Source organism: Barbatula barbatula (genome assembly GCF_947034865.1).
Source record: "Barbatula barbatula genome assembly, chromosome: 3".
NCBI lineage: Eukaryota > Metazoa > Chordata > Actinopteri > Cypriniformes > Nemacheilidae > Barbatula > Barbatula barbatula.
Window position 1 is genome coordinate 30,640,754 of NC_136764.1, and position 24,780 is coordinate 30,665,533.

At 42.3% G+C, this 24,780-nt stretch overlaps 1 protein-coding gene across 4 annotated transcripts in view; it reads left to right on the forward strand.

The window, feature by feature from the left end:
• Positions 1 to 24,780, forward strand: part of dnm3b (dynamin 3b) — a 61,238-nt gene that overhangs the window by 26,496 nt on the left and 9,962 nt on the right. For 2 of the 4 annotated variants that reach the window (XR_013786412.1, XR_013786413.1), the window contains exons 7-16: positions 2,284 to 2,444; positions 5,553 to 5,695; positions 14,924 to 15,059; positions 15,171 to 15,238; positions 16,102 to 16,240; positions 16,360 to 16,446; positions 16,522 to 16,592; positions 16,665 to 16,720; positions 20,723 to 20,836; positions 22,439 to 22,548. Coding sequence is in view for 1 of the 4 variants with exons in the window: in XM_079452418.1 (XP_079308544.1) it covers positions 2,284 to 2,444; positions 5,553 to 5,695; positions 14,924 to 15,059; positions 15,171 to 15,238; positions 16,102 to 16,240; positions 16,360 to 16,446; positions 16,522 to 16,592; positions 16,665 to 16,716; positions 20,723 to 20,836; positions 22,439 to 22,548 (1,081 nt within the window). In the remaining 3 variants the exon portion in view is untranslated. Of the gene's footprint in view, positions 1 to 2,283; positions 2,445 to 5,552; positions 5,696 to 14,923; positions 15,060 to 15,170; positions 15,239 to 16,101; positions 16,241 to 16,359; positions 16,447 to 16,521; positions 16,593 to 16,664; positions 16,721 to 20,722; positions 20,837 to 22,438; positions 22,549 to 23,345; positions 23,998 to 24,780 lie in introns of those variants that run through there. The other 2 variants (XR_013786414.1, XM_079452418.1) reach the window with 2 other exon arrangements.

The window sequence follows — 24,780 nt, forward strand, 5'->3', positions numbered from 1 at the left end:
CTCATGCCTGGTCAAGAAGGCTCACCAGCGTCTCTTCTTTATGAGGACACTGAAGAAGAACCAACTGTCTTCAACTATCCTGGTGAACTTCTATCGCTGCACGATAGAGAGCATCTTGACCATCTGTGTCACAGTCTGGTACAGGAAATGTTCTATTGCTAAGCGCAAGGCACTGCAGCGGGTGGTGAAAACAGAACCAGCAGACTAAGAAACAGCTTTTTTCCCAGAGCTGTTTCATTATTGAACTCTGCCCCCCACTGATTCCACTACCTCTCTTACCTTTAACTTTAATGCTTGCTATAACATTGTTTACATTGCACTACAGGGCTGCATGCATGACTGAACTACATTTCGTTACACTGTACTTGTATATGTGTAATGACAATAAAGTTGAATCTAATCTAATCTAAAAAAAACTGTACACACCAGTACTTCATGTTATCTGCTCTACCGGACTGTTCACACACACACAGCATCATTTGCACTCTATACTGCTCACTTGCACACCAGGAATATTTAACTGAATGCTCATTTGCACTAATGGACCACTTCCATAACTGCACTAACTTATCTACTGCACTGTAATTCTATTAACTGCATCTACTCATCTATTGCACTGTAACTTCAATAACCGCATTAACTAATCTACTGCACTGTAACTCTATTAACTACATCTACTCATCTATTGCACGGTAACTTCAATAACTGCATTAACTCATCTACTGCACGGTAACTCTATTAACTGCATCTAGTCATCTATTGCACTGTAACTTCAATAACTCCATTAGCTAATCTACTGCTCTGTAACCTTAATAACTGCATTAACTCATCCACTGCACTGTAACTTCAACAACTGCATTAACTCACCTATTGCACTGCAACTTTAATAGCCAATGTCAATAATTTATGCATACCTAAGTCACTTGCACTATTTTAATCTAAATTATTATCTGTTCATATCCACCTGTACATTAATGTTCATAGTATATAGCCATCTGTATATATTGTTCATAGTATATACCTACTGTCATATTTTCATAGAACATTCCTACTGCAAAATATTTTTATAGTCCATGCCCACTGTATTATATTCTCTCATATTGTATTCTGTATTTATTCTAACTGTATATCCTGCACTTGCTAACTGCACTTCTGGTTAGACCTAAGCTACATTTCGTTACACTCTACTTGTATATGTGTAATGACAATAAAGTTGAATCTAATCTAAAGTCTAATTTAGGAGGGAGGGGGCTCTGGAGGGGGACGTGGAGAAGGAGAAGAGAAATATAAAAATTGTGTCCGGTTCTGAGTCTATGGGGGTGTGGAGAAGGCAAGAGAAAGCCTGGAGCAGGAGGATCCAGGTGTTGGTCCAGAGACCAGCCAGGATGATGGTCCACGGGGGTGTAGATGGAGGGATGAGCCATGGTGGAGGAAGGGCTGACCACAGCAGGGGCTCCGACTGACAGAGACAAGATTTCAGCAGACCCAGATCTGATGTACTGACGGGCAACAACAGAGGAGGTGTGAGTGAGAGGCTGGGCGGGACCTTTTCTGAGGCTAGAGTTGAGATGCTGACTAACGAAGGGGAGCTTGGCAGGACCAGTGTAGACAAGGACGAGCTGGCCGGGACCAGCGGGGAAGAGAGCAACCAAAAATCCACTCCATTTGCCCAATGTGAAATGCCAGAGTCAAGTAGCAGCTCACCCTCTGCAACAGGAGTGTGGCTGGGACTTCCCTCTAACACCTCGAACTCCACCAGTACTCCCATTGGGACGGGCGATGTTGCCGGCTCACACACCTGGTCAGACATGTCTACACGAAGCGTGAAGCTCGACTTCATTAGAAATGGTTTGAAAACGCTCAGCAGGCGACGCAAATAAAAGAGTAGAACCCACAGAAATTCTTTCCCCACTGGATGAGATACAACAAACGGCTTGTTCCTAATGCCTTTTATTTTCATTTGCTTGCGTACAGTTTGAGATAATGATAATGAATCAAACTTGTTGTAGATTTGTATGATTGTATGACGCTTGACTGTATTTTCATCAAGTTCATCAAAGTGAAGACAGATATCACTGTGTGCTTTCAACGCCATATTCTCTCTGTGCTTCAGTCTTGACTCTGGACCGCAGAACACATTTTTGGGTGACCTTCAAGTTCACTTTAAGTTTATTTCTGTATCGCTTCCACAGCTTTGCATTATTTCAAGCAGCTTTCAAGTAAACCTTTAAACATATTTGATCTGAGACATTGGAACTCTCTCTCTCTATCTGTGTGTGTCAGGTTATACTGGGGTGGTTAACCGAAGTCAGAAGGACATTGATGGGAAGAAGGACATAAAAGCTGCTCTGGTAGCCGAGAGGAAGTTCTTTCTCTCTCATCCATCCTACAGACACCTGGCTGACACCATGGGCACCCCACACCTGCAGAGAGTCCTCAATCAGGTACTGTAACCACACAGTATATTCCATACCACACCACATGCAGTGTTTCCATAGACACCTGTATTTGAGCTGGCCTGTTTATAAATCTTTGAGGCACTCTTGTGTACTCTTAGTCGTTGCATTGTAGGATTTGCATTGTATTGCATGTGAGCTGGTACTCCTTACCTCATAACAGCACTCCATAATGGTCTTTATTGTATTTTTACAGATATTTATATCCACTTACTGTGCGTATATATTGTTATTAGCACTTTAGGTTAGATGCTAGCTGCTTTTCATTGTCTCTGGACTTGTACTCTGCATCTAATCTAAAAAAAAACTATAGAACAGCTACAGAATGTAATGAACTGTCATACGAATATATGAGCTACATTAGTGCTGGTTTTTGTTTGTCTTCTCTGAATGTGAATCCCATTTCATTGAGCCGATTTCTCACTGTTCTGTCACAAACATTGACTTCTGTTTCTGTCCATTTGTTTTAATTTGTTTCTATTTTATAAGGCATATTGCTTCAAGTTTTATGTCCTGAAGCTGTCTTTCTTCGTCTACATGTATGTTTTCCTTTTATAACCTTTTGGTTTATACTTTCACTAAATTTTTGAAATGGCTGATTGGAAAGACCCAACTTTTCCTTCATGAAGGAGTTTTATTTTTCTTTCCATTGCTTTACTTGACAACTCTTTTGTTGTTGCCATGTTGTCCAACTTCCGGTTAAGGTCTGTAACGCTCTCCATTTTAACTGTGTTTGTATTTGTTTAAGAAATGCAAAATCCTCTTAAGAGACAGAAGGTTCAGCTATTAAATACAATTATTTTCTGTCATATCTGTAATTTGTTTACTGTAATTTGTCAATAGTCAATATCCTAAATAAAGATAACTAAGATATCCTCATTGGATGAACATTTTCCACAAGTTGGCATGATTTATTAGGGTCTTCATCTGTACCATATTTTGTTTAAAATCAATGCCCTGTCAAAAACAGCTCAGCACACAGTGACCTATTGTGGTGCATGTCTCTTTAAATGATAAGGAGTTTCTGCTCACCTCACCCCTCTTCTGTCCGGCGTTTCGACACAACACACATGTAATACTGCCATTGCAACCGTTTAGGGTATGCCTTGGGGAAATGATTGCAGCTGGAGGTTCTGAAGACACATTAGCAAAATAATAATCATTATCGAGAGTATAGCTGCAGCTTAACATATTAACACACATTCAGCCAAACTCCATTGAAGTTCCATAGAAGGGAAGGAAGGAGGCGGGAACCGGCGGACATTTAAACAATAAAACTTTAATCAAACAAACAATAAACACGGAAGTAACTGACAGCTACCTCACGGTAGACTGCCGTCCATAAAACATAAACACAAACTTAACATATGTTCGGGCCCGATCCTCTCTTATCAACAGTCCTGCCGGTCATGCTTTTAAGTTCCCGATCTCCTCCGTAAGATAAGCGGGACTGGTGAGTGCACAGCTGATTGCAACCATCACTCATGCCTAGGGTGGCCATACATCCGGCTTTTGGCCGGACAGTCCGGATTTTAAGCCCCCTGTCCGGCATCCGGCGCAGCCTCAAGCCAGACACTCATTTGTCCTCCTTTTCGGAGTTAGGGTTAGGGTAAAACCTTTATTGGGACGCACCAGCATAGCGGCTGACGGCGTAAGATCTCTGGTCAAACAAATGATTGGCTGAAAGAGCTGTCAAATAAATATCTGATATATAATTGGTTAAAAACGTAAACAAGCCTCCACGAATTGAGGTGGAGTCCACGTACTGGCTACGTCACATCATAACGTTAACATGCCGAAACGTCCGACATCATTTAATCCGGAATGGACAAAAGACCACGAATTCATATCAAAAAGCAGTAGAGATGCTTTCCATGGATTTTGCACACTTATGTCGCTGTGAAGTGGACGCTAGTAGTAAAGGGAAGGCCGCCATGGACCGACATGCCAGCACTGAAAAACATAAAGGTAACCGATGAGCTGCTGGTACGTCTTCCCTTAGGTCTTATTTTCGAGAGGCAACATCACCTCAGGATGACAAAATCTGCGATGCAGAGCTTTGTAAAGTCTATCATGCAGTCAAGCATCACCAGTCATACAGGAGTGTCTTGAATAAATACTGTGAACAAACACACATAGGTCTACATCAAGATATGTTGTTGATCAAATTGTCTGGCAATGAATAGAGTAGGCTATTTCAGAATCACTGTATCATGATACCATAGATATGATAGACAAAATTGTATTGTATTTGCGAGTACACCAGATGCAGTTATTCTTGCCCAACTAAATGCCGCAAAGTGTCCTCCTTTTTGGTGTTATGGAAATGGCCACCCTACTCACGCCACCGGCCCCGCCTGACGGCTCTCGTCCCGCCTTCCTCACCACAAACACATAAATATAGAGTATGTTTAACATAGGCTTTGAATGTTCTATTTACCCTGTGACTTAGCAACCCACGCTATCATATGCTTACATTAACATTATAGTATTATTATGACACTAAGCCCAACAAACAAATGACACTAGCAAACTGTATCCTGGATTGCTCTCACAATTTTGTAAAATTAACGTTATACTTACACATCTATCGTGAGCTGTTACCTCATGTATGAACCTAAACGTTAGTCAGACGATGTTGGTGTTCATTAACCAAAAAACATACAAACAGAAGTAATAAAAACTCACTAGATAGATTGATAGATTGAATGCACAGATCCATCAAGTTTTTGCTCACCTTTTCCGGAATATGACAAACAGAAAATGTTGAGGTTCCAAACATAAATCCAAATACTGTTTTAACATATCAAGTAACTTTAAGTGAGTTAATCAACATAAAATATATCCAAAAATAGAAAAAGATTTCCGGACATTTTCAAAAAGGCTCGCCAACATTGCATCCAAGTGCAAGTTGCCTTTTTGAAAGTGTGCACAAACTGGCAAAAAGAAACCTGGCTGTATAATTTATTTTCATGTTTTCTAAGCTGGCAGACACCCTGATTCCATATTTAAATTCGTAAAAGGCTTAAAAAACATTTCATTAATGTTTACAAATATTTCATTATTGGATTTGTCTTTGTGTTTGTGTTTCCATAGCAACTAACCAATCACATCCGGGATACTCTGCCAGCATTCCGCAGTAAACTGCAGTCGCAGCTGCTCGCTCTGGACCGAGAAGCTGAAGAGTATCGACACTACCAGCCCGATGATCCATCACGCAAGACCAAAGCCCTTTTACAGTGAGTCTGACAGCTTTTTTTATCATCCACATCATTCATGAACTGTTACGAATGGGGCAGGCATAAGAGTAGGAAGCAGATCCAAATGCAGAATTTGATGATTTATTAAAGTCCAACGAAGAACATTGAGTCCACAGCGAAACATATACTTCAAAGAATCACCAGACGGTAACATACAGCATCCACGAAAACACCATAAAGATTAGATTAGATTCAACTTTATTGTCATTACACATGTATGTGATTTAATGCAGTTGTTAACGTTACAGTGCAGTGGATGAATTATTAAAGTTATGGTGCATTATACAAGTTAATGAAGTTAATAAAGTTGCAGTCCAGAAGATGACTAAATGCAGTTAATAAGGTTACAGTGCAGTAGATTAGTTAGTGCACTTATTGAAGTTACAGTGCAGTAGATGATTTAATGCAGTTTTGAAAGTAGTCCATAAGTGCAAATGAGCATTCAATATAATATTTCTGGTGTGCAAGTGAGCAGTATAGAGTGCAAATGATGCTGTGTGTGTGTAAACAGTCCGGTAGAGCAGATAACATGAAGTACTGGTGTGTACAATTCAGTCATGCATGGCAGTCCTGTAGTGCGATGTGAACAATGTTATAGCAAGCATTAAAGTTAAAGGTAAGAGAGGTAGTGGAATCAGTGGGGGGCAGAGTTCAATAATGAAACAGCTCTGGGAAAAAAGCTGTTTCCTAGTCTGCTGGTTCTTGTCCGGAGGCACCGGATGCGCCTTCCGGAAGGCAGGAGAGTAAACAGTCTATGAGCAGGGTCAGAGGAGACCTTGAGAATGCTGCGAGCTCGACACAGACAGCGTTTCTTCTGGATGTCCTCAATGGAAGAAAGTGTACTCCCTGTGATGCGCTGGGCTGTTTATACCACCTGCTGCAGTGCCTTGCTCTCAGCAACAGAAAAACTCCCATATCAGACTGTGAAACAGTTGGTCAGGATGCCCTTTATCGTGCAGCGATAGAAGTTCACCAGGATAGTTGAAGACAGTTGGTTCTTCTTCAGTGTCCTCAGAAAGAAGAGACGCTGGTGAGCCTTCTTGACCAGGCATGAGGTGTTGGTGGTCCAGGACAGGTCCTCCGAAATGTGAGTCCCCAGGAACTTAAAACTGGAAACACGTTCAACATCCATCCCATTAATGTGGATGGGGTCGTGTGAGCCTCCTTTCGCCTTCCTGAAGTCCACGATGATCTCCTTTGTCTTGGAGGTGTTAAGGAGCAGGTTGTTGTCTGAGTACCATGTAGCCAGGTGTCAGACCTCCTCCCTGTATGCAGTCTCATAGTTGTTGCTGATGAGACCAATCACTGTTGTATCGTCTGCAAACTTGATGAAGGAGTAAGATCCGTTCACAGGCCTGCAGTCGAGTGTGAGAAAGGGGCTCAGTACGCAGCCCTGTGGTACACCAGTGTTGAAGGTGGTGGTGGTGGAGCAGATGTGACCTAACCTAACAAGCTGCGGCCTGTTCGTCAGGAAGTCCATAATCCAGTTGCAGGTTGGGTTGTTAATGCATAGGTTTCCAAGTTTGGTGATTAGCTTGGATGGGATGACGGTATTGAATGCAGAGCTGAAGTCTGCAAACAGCATACGTGCATAAGTGTCCTTATTGTCCAGATGTGTGAGCATGGAGTGCAGTGCCATGGACACTGCATCATCTGTGCTCCTATTGTTGCGATAGGCAAATTGGTATGGGTCCAGTGTGGATGGTAGTGAGTCTTTTAGGTGTGCCAGAACCACCTGCTCAAAGCACTTCATAACAATGGGTGTGAGTGCTACAGGGCGGTAGTCGTTCAGGCACGTCGGGCTAGAATGTTTCCGAACGGGCACAACTGAGGTGGATTTAAAACATGCTTGAACTGCTGCTTGGGCGAGGGACAGGTTGAAGATATCCGTGAAGACCCCAGCGAGCTGCTCCGCACATGCCCTGAGTACGCGACCAGGGATGCCATCTGGGCCAGCAGCCTTGCGCGCGTTGATCCGGCTTAGTGCAGTATAAACATCAGTGGTGTTTAGTGTGATGATTGGGTGTTCAGTAGAGGGTGTGAGCTTGGTAGCGGTTTCCTTATTGTCTCTCTCATAAAAGTCATTAAGCTCATTTAGGAAGACGGCATCTGTGGCTATGGGGGTGGAGTGGTTGGGTTTGTAATCACTGATGGCCTGATGGCCTGATGCCCTGCCACATGCGTTGAGGGTCAGAATTGGAAAAATGCTCCTCTAGCTTCAGCTTATAGCAGTGCTTGGCCTTTTTGATGCCCCTCTTCAGATTTGCCCTAGAAGTACTATAGGCCTGTGCATCATCCGATCGGAAGGCAGTGTTGCATGCTTTCAACAGGAGGCGCACTTCCTTGTTCATCCATGGCTTCTGGGGGTGATTGGGGTATGGGGTGATCTGCTTCTGAATTGTAACACTATCAGTGGTAGTATTGATGTAGTCCAATACAGAGGAGGTGTAGCTGTCTATGTCCGTGTGAGAGCCACTGGTGGCCTGAGAAGCAAACATACTCCAGTCTTTGTGTAGAAACCTTTCCTGGATTGTAAAATCTGACCCCGTAGGCCACACCTTGATAGTCTTCACTGATGGCTTCACACGATTAATGAGAGGTGAATACTTAGGGGTGAGGAACAAAGAAAGGTGATCAGATTGACCCAGGTGGGGGAGGGCGATCGCGGCGTAAGCTTTAGCCATGTTTGTATAGACATGATCCAAAGTTTTGTTACCTCTTGTGTGGCAGGAAAACATGCTGGTGAAATTTAGGGAGCACTGTCTTTAAGTTAGAGTAATTAAAATCTCCCGCAACAATAAATGCAGCCTCCGGGTGAGCAGTCTGTTGTTTACTGAAGACTGCATGAAGTTCTTTCATAGCAAGCTTGGCATCAGCATCTGGTGGAATATAAACTGTCGTTATAATTAGGGCTGTGTATTGGCAAGAGCCTCACGATACGATACATATCACGATAGATGGGTCCCGATACAATATATCACAACAAATTCAATACGATACAAACATTCGATATATTGCAATATTTTGTTTTAAATTAAAAACAATTAGAGTGAGCTAAAAGTACATATTGGTGTGTACAATCTATGGTATTCTGGTATGTTCATCAGATTATAGTGATAACTCTGCATACACAAACGATTCCATTCAATCTTATTAGCAAAACTATTTATAAAGTTATTTTTCATCTTGCTTGCACAGTGTTGCTGAACAGCGAACATATACTGAAATGTTTATAGTGCATATTTTGTCAGTAAACACTTGAATGCAAATGCCACAAAAACGTATGAAAATGTATCGCATTAAGTGAACATTTATGAAACTCACTGTCAGTAAGTATGTTGTAAATAAAAAACAAAGTTCATTTAAATTAATTCATAACTTAAATAGTCAGTATGCTTTACTATGCTGTAAACAATAAAAAACTGCAGTCAACTCATGTTTTGTTTTTAACTGATAATTCTGAATAAACTAAGAATCCAATGTGAATAACTTTAATAGTCCTCTGAGTAACTTTAGGCTGAACTGCACAAACTTTCCAACAAGGATACAAAAACAAAGTCTTACTTTATCTTTAGATTTTTGTTCAGGAACAGAATTTGATCAACATGTCCTGGGCTAAGTGCACTCCTCTGTGCTGTGATTATATCCCCTGCAGTAGAGAACACTCTTTCTGAGGAGACACTTGTGCCCGGGATACACGGGTATCTTTTTGCGAGGTGTGACAAGAGTGGATACTCGCTCTGGTGTTGCTTCCACCAATCCAGTGGATTGGCCCCAGCAAGTGGCATGGGAGCTGCCTCCTTGTATCTTGTCATCTCCTCCTTTGACTGCTCGCGTGTGGTTTTCCTGTGTGAGGGTCTCACAGCACTGTACGTTTGCCCAAGTAGGTCAGTTAGAGTGAAAGAAACACTTGGTCTCTTGGATGACCTGCAGTGATGTCTTCTTGCACAGGACCTTGATAGCCCTCCTCTGGCACTACATCTGCATCAGTCTTTCCTGTCTCCAGACCAGTCTCTCTCTGCAGAAAAAAACATCAAATTCTTTTTTTAATCTATGGGATTTAGTGAATCAGAAAATAGTCCCAAATACCAACAATGACTAGCCCATTCATTTTTAATGTTATATAAATATGTCGATGTAATAATCTTTTAAATATAAATAAATAAGTATTTATGGTTCTCAAATTTCTTTATGTTAGCATTTATTTCATGCTTTTTAAACTTAAAATTCAATTGGTGGCATTTATTGTTTCTTTGTGAAAAATGTGAATATTGACAGAGCATTCTAAAGCTTACCTGGCTCTTTGCAGCTTCTGCAATGACTTTCTCGTAGATGTCCTGGCGTTTGTCCTCAGACAGAAAGGGCAAAGCCTTAAATCTGGGAGCCATAGTTGTTGCCACATAAAGAACGTTCTTCTCTTCATCATCCGAGTACCTCTTGTTAAGATCAAAGCATATGGCAGATTTTATTTCTTTTGTAATAGTGGAATGAGTGGGACGTTCTTGATCATGGATTAGCTGGGCATGGAGCGTTGCCACAACTGATACGGTTGGGGTGCTCTCTTCTGACATCACCAGTGTAGCTACCTTCATGGGATTTAGAACGATGACAATTTCCTTAGCTGATGTTATGTCTGACTCACTGAGGGTACAAACTTCCTTCTCAGTCTTCCTCACTTCACCTGAGAGGAGGGCAGCATGGATGGCTGGCTGCTGCTCTAGAAAACGTTGCAGCATGTCGAAAGCACTATTCCATCTGGTAACAACGTCAGTCATCAGTTTTTGTTCATGCAGCTGTAGTAGTTTTAGTTTTTCCCGTAGTACATGGCTGGCTGTAGAGCTTCGTCTGAAAAAGCTGGTTATGCGTCTCACTCTTCCCAGTAAGCGTGCGACTGATGTGAGCTTCAGTGCACGCTGTGAAGCTAAATTGATAGTATGCGCGAAACATTTCACATGTATCATATAGGCCAGTTGCGCTGCTATGGCCATGTTTGACGCGTTGTCTGTTACAATTGCTGGGTCCTTCTCTTTTATGTCCCACTCCACCAGTGCAGTTTTCAGTATCTCCACAACGTTTATGCCAGTATGGCTCTCATGCATTGCGCGTGTCTGTAAAACATTTGAAACAAGTTCCCACTCCTCAGAAATGTGGTGTGATGTAATCGTAATACAGGACTCAGTTACTCGAGAGGTCCATGCATCGCAAGTCAGGGCCACTCACTCTGCCGAGCTAAGGGATGTTTTGACCTCTTTGTAAATCCTGGGTACTTCTACGTCCGTTATGTGCCTGCGAGTCGGAATCACATAACGCGGCTCCATAGTGTTCACCATATGCCTGAAGCCGGGGTTTTCAACCACACTGTATGGTCGCAAATCCTTACAAATAAAATGTACCACCGACTCTGTTATTTTCTTTGCACGAGCTGAGGTAGACAGAAGCTTGTCGGTGATATTATCCAATGTAGTTTGCCTTAAATCAACAGATTTCAGCTGAGGTTGCTGTGCCGCCAGTGCTCCTGAGTGATGTTTCTTTAAATGATAGCGCAAGTTGGTTGTTTTGCCTGAATATTTTAGTGTAGCCTGGGAAATCTTACAAACAACCTTTGTTTTCTCTAGTTCGTTACTACCCGATTTCTTTTTAAAGCCGAAGTGCGCCCACACGTCTGCCCTGCAAGCTGCAGGCATTGTAATACTTTCCGCCATTTGCTTTCTCGCACCCGCTTACTTTTTAAACATTGGCCGTATGACAGCGAATCAGCGACTTCAACAGGAACGGAAAGTGGTCATGTGATGAAATTTTAACGTAATTTTAAATCCGTTCAAAACATGACTTATTTAAGGTATGAAAAAACGTATTTAAGGTGTCGATACTATAGGTTGGACTATCGATACACTATCGTGAAAGAAATATCGCAATAGTTAGCTGTATCGATAGTTTTGCACAGCCCTAGTTATAATGGAGGAAGTGAATTCCCGTGGCAGATAAAACAATCTACATTTAACCATGAGAAACTCAAGGTTAGCCGAGCAGTGTCTCCCGACAATAACAGAGTTCGTCCACCAAGCTTTGTTGACGTAAATGCACACCCCACCTCCTCTTGTCTTACCGGATTCCTCTGCCGTTCTATCTGCCCGGTGTGTGTTGTAACCCGCTTACTCAATAGTGTTGTCCGCTATGCCGCTGTGTAGCCATGTTTCCGTGAAGATTATGACATTGCAGTTCAAAAGTATTTTGCTGTTGATGATGCAGAGTCGAATCTCATCCATTTTGTTTACAAATTATCGTACATTAGCGAGGAAAATGCTGGGTAAAGAGAGCCAGTTTGGTGTTAGCTTTAGCTTAGCTCTCAGCTCTCCGTGCTTCCCCCGCCTTTGTTTCCGATCTCGATGTCGCCGTAGAGCACTTCCGCCTGGCCGTGTGGGGTGCTTAGCATCGGGTGTTCTGGCGATCTCAGGGACGAGTTGAATGTTGCTGATAAAACTTCCGGAAATGCATAAACCGATATCCAAAAGCTCAACAGCACAACTGTTCAGAAGGAACAGACCCGAGATGAGCAAGAAAAACACTATATAAATGCTAAAACTGGAGAGACGCTGAGCCTCATGGAATCACCGTATGGAATCAAAGAATCGAGCCATAAAAACTGAATTGGCTGTTTAATGTGGAATGGCACAGAATCTGGCAAATAATCTTATAGAAAATCACAAAATAGAACTGAACAGCTTATAAAATTCACATTATGTTATGAAATAAATCAGTAATTATTTAGTAGTGATTTAAATATGTAATTTACTTGTTCTGCAGGTCTGTGAGGCTACATTTTAGGATTGACTGTATTTAGTTACAGGTCTGAATCCGGAAATGTCCTGTTCACACAGTAGCTTACAGTTGTAGAAAGTCAGAGAGGGACCTTTATACAGATTGCCATCACGCCTCACACCGGTTCAACAGTTCATCCTTGTGGTCCCAACGTGCAAGACTGAGATGAAGAGACATTGGGATAAGCCTTTTTCCACTGTATGACAATTAAAGGTCTTGCACGACAGGATATGCAAGATATGAGGTAACTGGGCTTAGCCGACCCCCCTCCGGTAGAGCTCTCCTGAATTCAGGTCACAAAACAGTGTTTTCTTCTGTAGCTGCTACTCTTCCGGGAAAGAGAACCATTTTCAGCTCCTTTCTTCAAGAAAAGCTACAAGTCATCTGCTTTAGCTGTCAGAGCCCTAAGTGTCACATCTCTTCTGACAGCGTACCAGGTTGAATTATTTGAAATGATGGGTCGGACGTCACATGGGGCATTTCAGAACTGCGGTTGGGCTTTGTGGCTGGCTGTCATGGGTGAGGGAGCGCTAGCCAGGACATATCAGCATTTTAGCCTGAATTTCAGGCAACAGTCTAAGGGGGGCTACACATCCTGTCGTCGCCCTCCACTTGGGCTCAGGATCTTGTGCACTTGTGCCTCCAAACCCTCAAGGGGGCAAAAAGAGACCGGCTACCGAAGGAGAGTACTTTCCACAGGGGGACCTTGGACTCCACAGCATTGAACCTTGGACTCCACCGGGGGACCTTGGACTATTCGGTGGAAAACCTCAAACATTCAATGGGTGCTGATGTCTACGGAGGGGGGAAAAGCTCAGATTTTAGAACAAAATGTTTCTCTCTTGATCAAAGGAGTGATAAGAATCGTGCCTCGAGAGGACAGCCACCAGGGCTCTTATTCCAAATAAATGCCAATGATCCAACTGAATGCAAGCAGAAGGGACAAGAGAGACTCGACACTTCACCCTGCAGGTGGCAAGTCAGGTGTGGCAGAGATACCAATGGCCTGCTGTATATTTCTTTACATCCTTTCTTCTTATCTCGAATAGAAGAAGATGCTCCATTTGGTCTGGATGCTCTCGCCCACCCATGGCTAAACACACTGTTTTACGCAATTTCCCCGCTGAGTCTCATTGGGCCGACACTACAGAGAGTGATGGATTTTAAACATTCACTCATTCTGATTGGGCCATTCTGGCCAGTAAAGTTGTGGATAGCCGAGATAATCCCACTCCTGTACGACCAACCCTGGGCTCTCCGAGGCGCAGAGACCTCCTCTCTCAGGCGAACGATGAGATATTTCATCCTGTGATGATTCTAATTGACACAAATTTACACACCCCTCCTCCAGCACCATTCTGCTCGAGGAATGGCCACCTATTGGGGCCTGTTAACGGGTCTTTCCATTCTGGACATTTGTGCTGCGGAGAGATGGGCATCACTGCACAGATTTGTCAGATATTATAGACTGGTGTGTTCATCACTTCCTCATTAATGCATATATATACTGAACCCATCTTTAGTAAACTTTGACTTTGAGTGAACTACACTTCTGTGTCATTGTCATTCTTGGTCCCGGGATCCGGTTCCTCTGATTGCTCCGTCGACTAAACCCTTCAACTCATAAAAGCTGTATACGTACACAAAGGGGGCTCGTCCGGGATCGTCTGTCGGCTGTTCAGCTGGCAATCCAGTCGGTGTCAAGCTGGCAATCCAGCCCATGTACTGCTGGTTATCGCGTCCGTGTTAGTTAGTCTTAGTCCTGTCTTGTCATGTTATTATTTTCCCGTGTTTTGTTATGTTACCCCTTCGTGGGTGTTTGTTTTGTATTTGTTGTTAAAGTTTCTGTTAACCCCTTACCCGCTGTCTGCACCTGGGTCCTCTGTCCGTGTCTCACCCCCGTGACCATGACATATATAAGCAATATATTTTGCTCCATGTATTTTGCATCCCACTGCGCATCCAGTTTACGCAGACATAATACATCATAAGTGCGTATGAGGAGAGAATGACATGTAAACAGCTGGAACCTAACTTTCCCTTTGAACTGACAACAAATGGCACCTGCAAAGGACCCACAAAAATAAAGACTTGACCAGCAAAGAGGTTGAAGTCAAATTTAAAATCTGTGTTCCTTTTCCACGCTGGAGACAGTTGTGGGAGTCAAAGGGTTTCAAAAGATGATGGCATGGATGCTGTGTTTCTTCTGGACAGTTGGTATGATTCGATTTTGATGCCACATTATGTTGCGTACCGGTACGGATAAAAACAGAATTCGTGAAAGATAAAAAGGAATTTGGAAAGAAATGGATTTCCTTGGGCCCACATTACTGCCTGCGGTTTTGTGTAAATGATGTAACGGATGCTGATGATGTTTTTTTCCGCCAGGATGGTCCAACAGTTCTCTGTGGATTTTGAGAAGCGTATTGAAGGTTCTGGTGATCAGGTGGACACTGTGGAGCTGTCGGGCGGAGCCAAGATTAACCGAATCTTCCACGAGCGCTTTCCCTTCGAGCTGGTCAAGGCAACTCAACTCATCTGCTTCTAATACCTCTCAATATTGATAATATCGTTTCAGTGGCTTTTTTATTTGTTGTAAATGTGTTAAATGATTCTGAATGTCTCTGTTGCACAGATGGAGTGTGATGAGAAAGAAATGCGGCGTGAAATCAGCTACGCCATCAAGAACATTCATGGTATCAGGTGAGACATTCATATGACACACGTTTAACACGAGGAACTGTTGCCATTAGCATTATATTGCTGTTATTTTCAGTTCCAGTATGATTGCGTCATCGTCATCTGAGATGTAAACAGGTGATCGCTTGTTTCTAATCCAATCTGCTTCATTAATCTGCAAGCATGTTTGAATGAAAACAGAAATTACTTCTCTTATATTACTTTACTGACCTCCGGCTCTCCACTCCATTAGTTGATGAGACTCTTCTTCATGGACTTAATAGCAGCCAATAGAGATGCAGGAATTGATCAGATGTGGCGGCTGTGTAGCTAGCAGGTGTCTTAAAACCGTTCCTTACATGTTTTGTCCAGACTGAACTGATGTGTTACGTCAGATGTCACGTGTAAGGTCGTTTCCAAGGTCGCTTGCCTACTCAGTCTGTTAATGGTAAACAAACGTGGCTTGCTGTCCTCGAGGGGTCTCAAACTCGAGGCTCTGCTCGAGCTCCAAGCTTAACCCCTCCTGGTAATAGAACTGCAACCAAGCAGGAACCGACACTCATAGAGGTATTCATTGGACACATGCTCCTAACCTGAAGTTAACTTTTTGTTTGGTTATAATATAACAGTTTATTTTATATTTAATTTATATTAATATATATTATTTTATATCAATTGTATTAAATTAAAATCAAGCTACTCAACAGTAATTGATTCTTTGGTGAGGTCTACCAGAAGTTAAGTTTGGGTCACATAACGTTTGTTTATGTTGATACCTCTGAAACCATCTCTTAAGGACTGACAGGACTGAATGTTTAGGCTCCATCTGAACCTACTGCATGTAAAGTCATGGATGGTGAGCGTTTACGAATGTGTTTGTGCTGCAGGACGGGTTTGTTTACACCTGACATGGCCTTTGAGGCTATCGTGAAGAAACAGGTGGTGAAGTTGAAGGAGCCGTGCATTAAATGTATTGATCTGGTGGTTCAAGAGCTGATCAACACCGTCCGTCAGTGCTCCAATAAGGTACAGTCCACAAACATCAACACTTTCTAATGATCAGCAAACACCAACATATCAATGACATTACACCTGAGCTGCCCTGTATCCTGTACTCATACAAGGTTTCTTCATTTGATCCTCAGTTGGATTCTTTCCCTCGACTGCGAGAGGAAACCGAGCGGATTGTGACATGTTATATACGTGACAGAGAAAGCTGTGCTAAAGAACAGGTACAACAACATGTACACAAAAACAACACTTCTATACAGAGTGTGTAACACAGATGGGTTTGTACATTACTGCAGGTTTTGTTGCTAATTGATGTTCAGCTGGCATACATCAACACAAACCACGAGGATTTCATCGGCTTCGCAAAGTAAGTCCAACAACGAGAGACATCATTATACACACATTTGTATTTGAAAATCTGTCTGTCTGTGTGTGTCAGTGCTCAGCAGCGAAGCAGTCAGGCAAACAAGAAGAGTTCAGGTGGAAATCAGGTCAGTTTCGTCATGACACATAGACTGTTTTTCATGTCATGTCAGGATCACAGCACAGTCAGTGTTGTTTTATCGGGTAGTTGCACTGGTTTCTGGGTTTGTATTGTCAAGCACCTCTCTCACTCTCTCTCTCCCTCTGTCTTCTCCGAGCGAGCGAGCAGCCCGTGAATGATGTGCTGTTGTATTGTTCTGTCAGGAGCTGCAGGTAAGACTCTTTCTTGTGTTTGTTTGATATATGCACTTTTGTCAGAGTGTGTTGTGTGATTAAACTAAACCAGTGGGTCTCAATGAGTTCTGCAGAAAAAGAACAGAAAGATCTGGAGCTTATTACTGATTAAAATGGCTTATACTGTCTGTCCTATGGACGCCAAAGCATCCAAATTATATTCGTATATTCGGCAGTCGTGGCCTAATGGTTAGAGAGTCGGACTCGTGACCAGAAGGTTGCCAGTTCGATCCTCAGGGCCGGCAGGTAACGACTGAGGTGCCCTTGAGCAAGGCACCTTACCCCTACTTGCTCCCCGGGCGCTGCAGTGATAGCTGCCCACTGCTCCGGGTGTATGTGTGTTCACCACTTGCTGTGCGTGTGTTCACTACTCTCTGGATGGGTTAAATGCAGAGGGCAAATTTCAGGTATGGTTCTCCATAACTGACAAATAGGTCACTTTCACTTTCACTTTCACTTCTGGACAACTGCCTTGCATCGCACCAGACACGCACATTCTGCATGCTTTAGCACAGGGGTCTCCAACCTTTTTGTAAGCGAGGGCTACCAAAGTATCTAAAATCCTCCAGAGGGCTACTTGTTGATAACATACTTTCAAACTTTAAACATGTGATGCCTTTTTTTTCACTCACAGAACCAAATTCAGTTTTCTTTGAGATATTTGCACTTGAATATATTAAAGCTTATAACACTTTGGATTGGATTCAATTTATTGTCATTACACACATACAAGTACAGTGTAACGAAATGTAGTAAGAAGAAAAATACAGCATAACATGGGGAAGGTGAGGAGAAAAACATGCACACAATACACCATAGACAAGACTTGCAACAGAGAAAGTAATACAGTTCCGGCAAGCAGCCATCCGGTCCTGCGCCATTACAGCGCTGGTCACAGACCCGCTTGTCAGGCTGGCGGGTCAAAGTGACGCAGCCATGTTGGCAACCATATTAACCTGGCTGCCACACGAGCTATGTCCCAATTTGAAAAAACTAGGTCTCTGCCTTCAAATCACTTAGCCCCCGAACAGCGAACAGAAATGAGACAGTCTAGCCTTATGCAGGATTTCCAAGATATGTCAACTGCTGCTCCTGTTACGTGGTGCTGACTTTTTTAAACAGACATGGCACCTTAAAATGTTTATTTTATTTCAGAGAATATGACGTGTTTATGTAGATTAAAACAGCCCAACAGTATATCAAATTAACCAACCTTAGAAGTGTACATATGTAAAACACAATAATGCATTAATAATATGAAAGAACAACATCATGTATAATATAAAAACACAGACAGGGCCAGTTTTCTGCAGATTACATGCCTTAATTTAACTACAGTTTCGAATTTAGATTAAACAATATGCAAATAGATATGGACTTCCCGAAGAATTGCATTTTTCCATTGCTATTGTTTGCATACTGTGTACTTTTTCTCGGTTTTGTCTCTTGGATTTTCCTTGGATTGTTCACCAGGTTGGACTGTCTGTTTTGGGTTTTGACCTATTTTATTGTTAATGAAAGTGGATTACATTTTGGACATGTTTGCACTTCTGTTTAATTACACATGAGCATATGGATTCAAATAACCCCAATGCCTCGTTGTCACAGTTTATTAATGCACAAGATGGGACTGCTGTGTTCGCTGTCGCTGTGTTGCATTGTTAACACAATGCTCTTACCACTGTGCTACAGGAAAGCTCATAATTGATAATTTCTTTACAAGGATCCTTGGTAATATTGACGTTTTGGCATAGTTTTTTTGTCGATATGTCTGATTTAGAGAAAGAAGACGGGAAAGAGAACTCAATTCAGTATTTTGCGCGTTGTCTGATGCGGCTTTCTGACCGCACGCATATCTCAAAACACGTGAGAACCAAATCCAGTACTCTTTTGCGTCTTCTTGGAAATATTTAATGAAGCAAGTCTTAAAAACTTACAAATAATAGTTTTCCATGACAATACAGTCAATACCATGACTCAACTGGCCTGAGGATCTCCAATGCTGACCCTGGGCCATCGGGCAGTCCTTTATGTCGAGCCCTGCCAATAATTATTTAACATTGGAAGACGTGCAGCTGAAGTGGTTTACCAAGGGCCGGCCCAAGCCTTTAGGCGGCCCTAAACAGAATTTTATTAGGGGTCCCCCTGTGCCCCAATACAATCGACTATTGTCAATGTTTCATTATTTTCAATGAAGGAATGTCATAAAAACTAAAACATATAAACATTGCATTACAAGTGTATTGTGATTGTTGAACATTTGATAATTTTTTATCATTAGACCAATGATTCAATTTTAGGTTAATTGTCCCTTTAAATTTCGAGCACAGACCACACAAAGCTTTTGGAATTTATTGTGCAATGCATTTAACTATTTGCAAAGATTTTATTTTAAGAATCATTTTTATCTTCATTTTATTTTTTAAAGCCACACAGCCCTTGATGATGATTTAATCCCCTTTTAATATTTTTATTTAGTGTATTTACTTGATAACCATTTAATTAATTTACAATATGCACACAATTATTCTTAACCTTATCCCATAAAGAAATGCTGAATAAACAGTTATCCTACAATTATAAATTACACAAATCATGTGAGTTACATATTTTTCATCTAAATCAGCATTTTGTTGTTTGTATCAATGAATACTGTCATGATCACGGGGGTGAGACACGGACAGAGGGTAAGGGCTTAACAGAAGACTTTAATAATAATACAAAACAAACACCCACGAGGGGGTAACATAACAAAACAGGGGTGGATACACAACATGACAAGACTCAAACTAACTACACTTAAACAAGACTAAAAACAAACTCATTACAAGACCTACAAATACACTAAACTAGCCTAACAAGAAACAAAAACTCACCACACAACCACAATGAACCAGCACAAGACTGAAGACACAAGGGCATTAAATAAGGGACCAAATCAAGAGTGGAACAGGTGTAGGGCATGAATTAATAACAAGGAAACGAGAGGATGAACAGAGACAAGACCGGAGAGAGTGTATGGCAAGGCAAATAAACAATAGTCACCTCCCTCCACATTAAATATGAGGTTCTGTCTTGATCCTGCCACTAGACCAAGAGAAACATGACATGATGCGGCAGAATACTGTCAGATGTTCAAGAGTTCTCAAATATTGAATGTTTTAATAACTGTCATGTGTTGCAAAGCACTCTTTGACATTTAAAATTGCGTATTGCTGAACTACTGCTAAAGACATGACAGTAGCTCTGTATTCTTTGATTTGATTGGTCACTGCTCGGCTTTGTAATTCGCTACTCCCGCCTCATTTCATTTGATTGGCCGTCTCACTTATTTTGATATTGCAATGTTGCGTGTCAAAATGATGTCAGATCAGCGGAGATACATTTTAATATCAGATGTGAACAGATTTAAAGTTCGCTCTTTAATATAGCAGCAGAAAATAATTAATCTGCCTTACACTACATGTAAAATGTGCCAAGAATATTTTAGACAGCCAAGTTCAAAAAAAGCATGTAACGTTTGAAACTCGTGTGACAGTACCATACATGGATTGACATCACACATCACTTCACTCAATGTAAAATTTGACCTGTTTCTGTGAGCTTTTTTAATTTTTACAGCACATGAATGAATGTGTATGTGAACAGCAGAAGAACTTCACCTCAGACTGTTATAAAATCACTGTTAGTCCTCACAGAATTCATGTACACGCTCACATTCTTGCTGTCCTGTGTTCAGGTTTAATGAGACTTGAGTGTCGTGGTGTTTGTGTTGTTCAGGTGATTCGGAAGGGCTGGTTGACCATCAACAACATCAGCATCATGAAAGGAGGAGCGAAGGAGTACTGGTTTGTGCTGACCGCTGAGAGTCTGTCCTGGTTCAAAGACGATGAGGTGAGACTGTGTTTGATCTGTTGAGTAATGCAGGAGAATACCTCTTCTAACACCCCTTGACGCTTCTTCTACATTGTGGACTATTAGGGCTGGGATGTCAAAAATGTATATATAATATATAATTTGTTAATGTTGCCAGCTTTGAGAGTACCCCAACAATGACTGAAGCCTAAAGCTAATAGGTTCATTAATTATATTTTAAATGACAATTTATTTACAAAAACAGACAAAAAAATCATAACTTTTAAAACGGTTTGAATTAAATTAAATCAAGTCATTAATATGACCTTATTAGACATGCACTATTGCAACACAGAGGATGATAGACCAAGACCATGAACGACATGTGCTAGTTCATTCAGTCTCATTTTACTCAATTGACTGGCGGTTCTTGCCAAGAAAACAGTCCCTTTTGGTTGCACTTACTTTCCTGAAGAGGGCTAGGGACCTTCTGGCTCTCTCTGTCTGCTGTCAGTATCTGGAATTTGGGTTGGAGTTCTCACACATCGTGTTGAGACCCCGTTCCCACACCTCCTTTTTGTGATCAGGTTCAGACAAATCAGACAAATCTTTTTTGAAATCTGCACCAGTAGGTGGCATTGGAACCTAACTGTGGATGTACTTTCATAGCAACTTAGACAACAGGATGTAATTATTTAAGTCTAACAATCCGTATTTAGAGCCAATTTAACATTTTGTGTAATTATAAGCCACTAGGTGGTGCAGCCCTGTTTCCTTTCATGTGTGTCCTCAGACTGTGACCGTCAATCAACAAATATGGTGTAAAATATCTCATTTCGTTTTGAAATTATAAGCATACACAGTATATTCACAAAACGTAAAAAATGGACACTCACCAAACGTTTTTTTTTTGTAGCATTTTTTTAGATTTGACATTTGGCCTGTGACATTTAGTAAACCAGCGAAGGTTCCATGTTTTGTACTGTGGTTTCGTCTCGATCGGAGTACCGGCTGCAAAGATATTCATACTGGCTAAGGATTTAGGAAACAAAGGAAATTATTCCAATGAAAATCCTTCAACTGCGGACAAAGTTATAGGCTTATCAGGGCACAACCTCCCCCCACGGGGGCGTTGATGCAGATCTAACATCTAGATCCTCTGTCACGATGGCTGGGGGCCTGGTCACAGTGCACCCTAGCCGCAGGGAGCATCTGTCGTACCACGACACACCTCACCACCCGCGGCGTATAAGCATCACCTCGAGCGGCATGACTGCCGATGAGGAGGCCATATGCTATAGAAGCCTCTTTTCAGGGGTGCATTCTGAGGCGAGCTGCAATTGGTTAAGGTGCTGGTGCACAAGTTCCCTGTGCGTACACAAGTGATCTCACGAGTGAACCGGTAAGCCAGTCGTTAAGATAGTTAAGGATACGCACGCCCTGCTCCCAGGGGGGAGCGAGAGCTGCCTCCACGACCTTCGTGAAGACGTGGGGAGACAGGGTCAGACCGAAGGGCAGGACCTTGTACTGGTATGCTCGACTTTCAAGGGCAAACCGCTGAAACCAGGGAAGGGTGCCTGGCGAACCGGATTGCGTAGCCGAGAATTCTTGTAATTCTTGTGTGTCTTTTGGATCACACAGGAGAAAGAGAAGAAGTACATGCTGCCGTTGGACAACCTGAAAGTGCGAGACGTGGAGAAAAGCTTCATGTCGAGCAAGCACATGTTTGCCATCTTCAACACAGAACAACGGTAAGAGCACACATGCATAATGTGGCCGTACATTTATTACATAGCGCTCTGGAATACTTGATTCTGATTGGCTTGTCACAAACATTCCAAGGTCAGTTATTCCCACTCACAAGTACTGATGCACAGACATGCGACCACTGTGAGTCATTTGAACAGGTGCAGTATAATATTGAGAACAGTGATTCAATCAAATTGTGTTTGAACCTTAAGTGTTGGCTTTTAAAACCCAGAGTAAACAGCTTTTCCTTGTCAGAGGTTTACACAGTTACATTGTTAGGACATATTGGGCCCGGACCATATTCAATCCAGCCACATAACTTTAATTCCCATATTCGTTGTGATGACATAACATTAGACATTGTTGGACACAGTGATTACCTCCTGCAACGTCCCTCCACCTCTTTTCTCACCACAAAAGTTTAGCGGGATGTCTTGTTTTTTTAGATAAAACAATTAAAAGCTTATTCAGTTAGTCTCACAAACACTGTGGTCCGTTCATTTAAATGTGCCACATCGATAAGTTTGCTCTCACATCTGTAAGGTATAAGAAAGAGTATGAATAAACAGCTAAAGCAATATGTCAGGCAGTGAGGTAAAACTAAATAACTAGAGCCACACATGCTGAAAAAGCACACACACACATATCAGACATGCCAATGAAATCAATAGAAACACAGTTTTTTTACATTATAACAGATTATGCCCTGATGGTTCATTTTCCTTATAATAACATAATAAATAGAAATGATTTACATTAGATCCATTAATAAAAAGATAGTATATGTACCAATGTTCAGGTTAACTGGAGACCAGTATATCACATTGCTACAACAGTCCATGTGTGATTCATTCACATCGTTATTTGAGGAAGTGGCCACAACGTTTCTGAGACAAGATCTACAAAAAGGTGAAGATCTCCTGAAGATGTATTCAGGATGTACTGTGTTTGTGGGGTTCTTCCCTAGCATCCCACTGTACATTATCCCTTACTTAAAGCTGCCACAATATAATACAAATTTTCAAATGAACGTGATTAATTTTGTTGTTTGGGCGGTGGGGGGAGATTATCCTGAACACCAGCACAACAGTGTTTAAGAGGCTTTAACAAGAGCGTTTCAAGTGGATGTTCCTCTACACCAGTGACGTGAATTTTGATTCATTCAATGATTCGTTCAGACTCTTTCACTGATTGGTACAGTAACCATTTCGCCATACCCTGCAATAAATTACGTTCTTACAATGTCATTATTCTTTGTTGTTCCATATGCCTGCACTTGGGTTCTTCCTTCCCTTGTTCATTGTTCCGTAGTCTCTGTGTGACGTTGTTTCGAGTCTGTTTGTTTATTTTGGAAAGTGTTTGTTTTCAGTTTCGTATTTTTGTTTTGGTTAGTGTTTTTCCCCCATCGTGGGTGTTTGTTTTGTGTTTATTAAAGATCCTGTTAACCCCTTCAGCGCTGCCTGCACTTGGGTTCTTCCTTCCTGTTTCATGACAGAACGAACCAGCCACAACCGAACCCAGCAGGCAGCAATTAACTCTGCACGATCCCACAAACCTCGTCTCCTCTGCGGCATCCAGCAAGGGAACTACGACCTGTAGGACAATTTTTTTATAGAATCCTGGATGTCGCAACGGATATGGTCATGGGGGAGGAGGAACTGGCGGTGCTCTTTGACGCGGGCGGAGATTAGGTCATTGGGACCTCTGGAATTCGACAACTTGTGGCAGTACGTCATCGCTCGTTCATTATCCGGGGTCTCAACCCAACCCATCTACTCATCTCCGCTGGCCGCAATTCCAGAAGGACGTTCCCTGCAGATCGGGGTTTTGGGCATTGCCACGCCTTCACCACCTGCAGTCAGCCTTTGTGGCAAGCTGGGAAGACGTGAGTCCTGGAGGCCTCCAATCCGGAGCCAGACCTGCCCTTCGTCTCCTGCCTTCTGCCGACCACCAGACGGGTGGCGAGACTGAGAAGGAAGAGGCAAAAGAGGAGGGCCCTGAAGCAAGCACCGATGGTGCTGCAGCCAGTATCCAGTGCCGTGTCCAGTCCAGTGTCCAGTCCCATGTCCAGTGCTATGTCCAGCCGCATGTGCTTTCCGGTGCAGCAGCCGGAGTATAGTCCTGCCCAGGTTCCGAGTCCTGCCCAGGTGCTCCAGCCCATGTCCAGTCCATTGTCCAGTCCAGTGCAGCAGCCGACTATCCAGCAGGTGTCCAGTCCTGCTTAGATGTCCAGT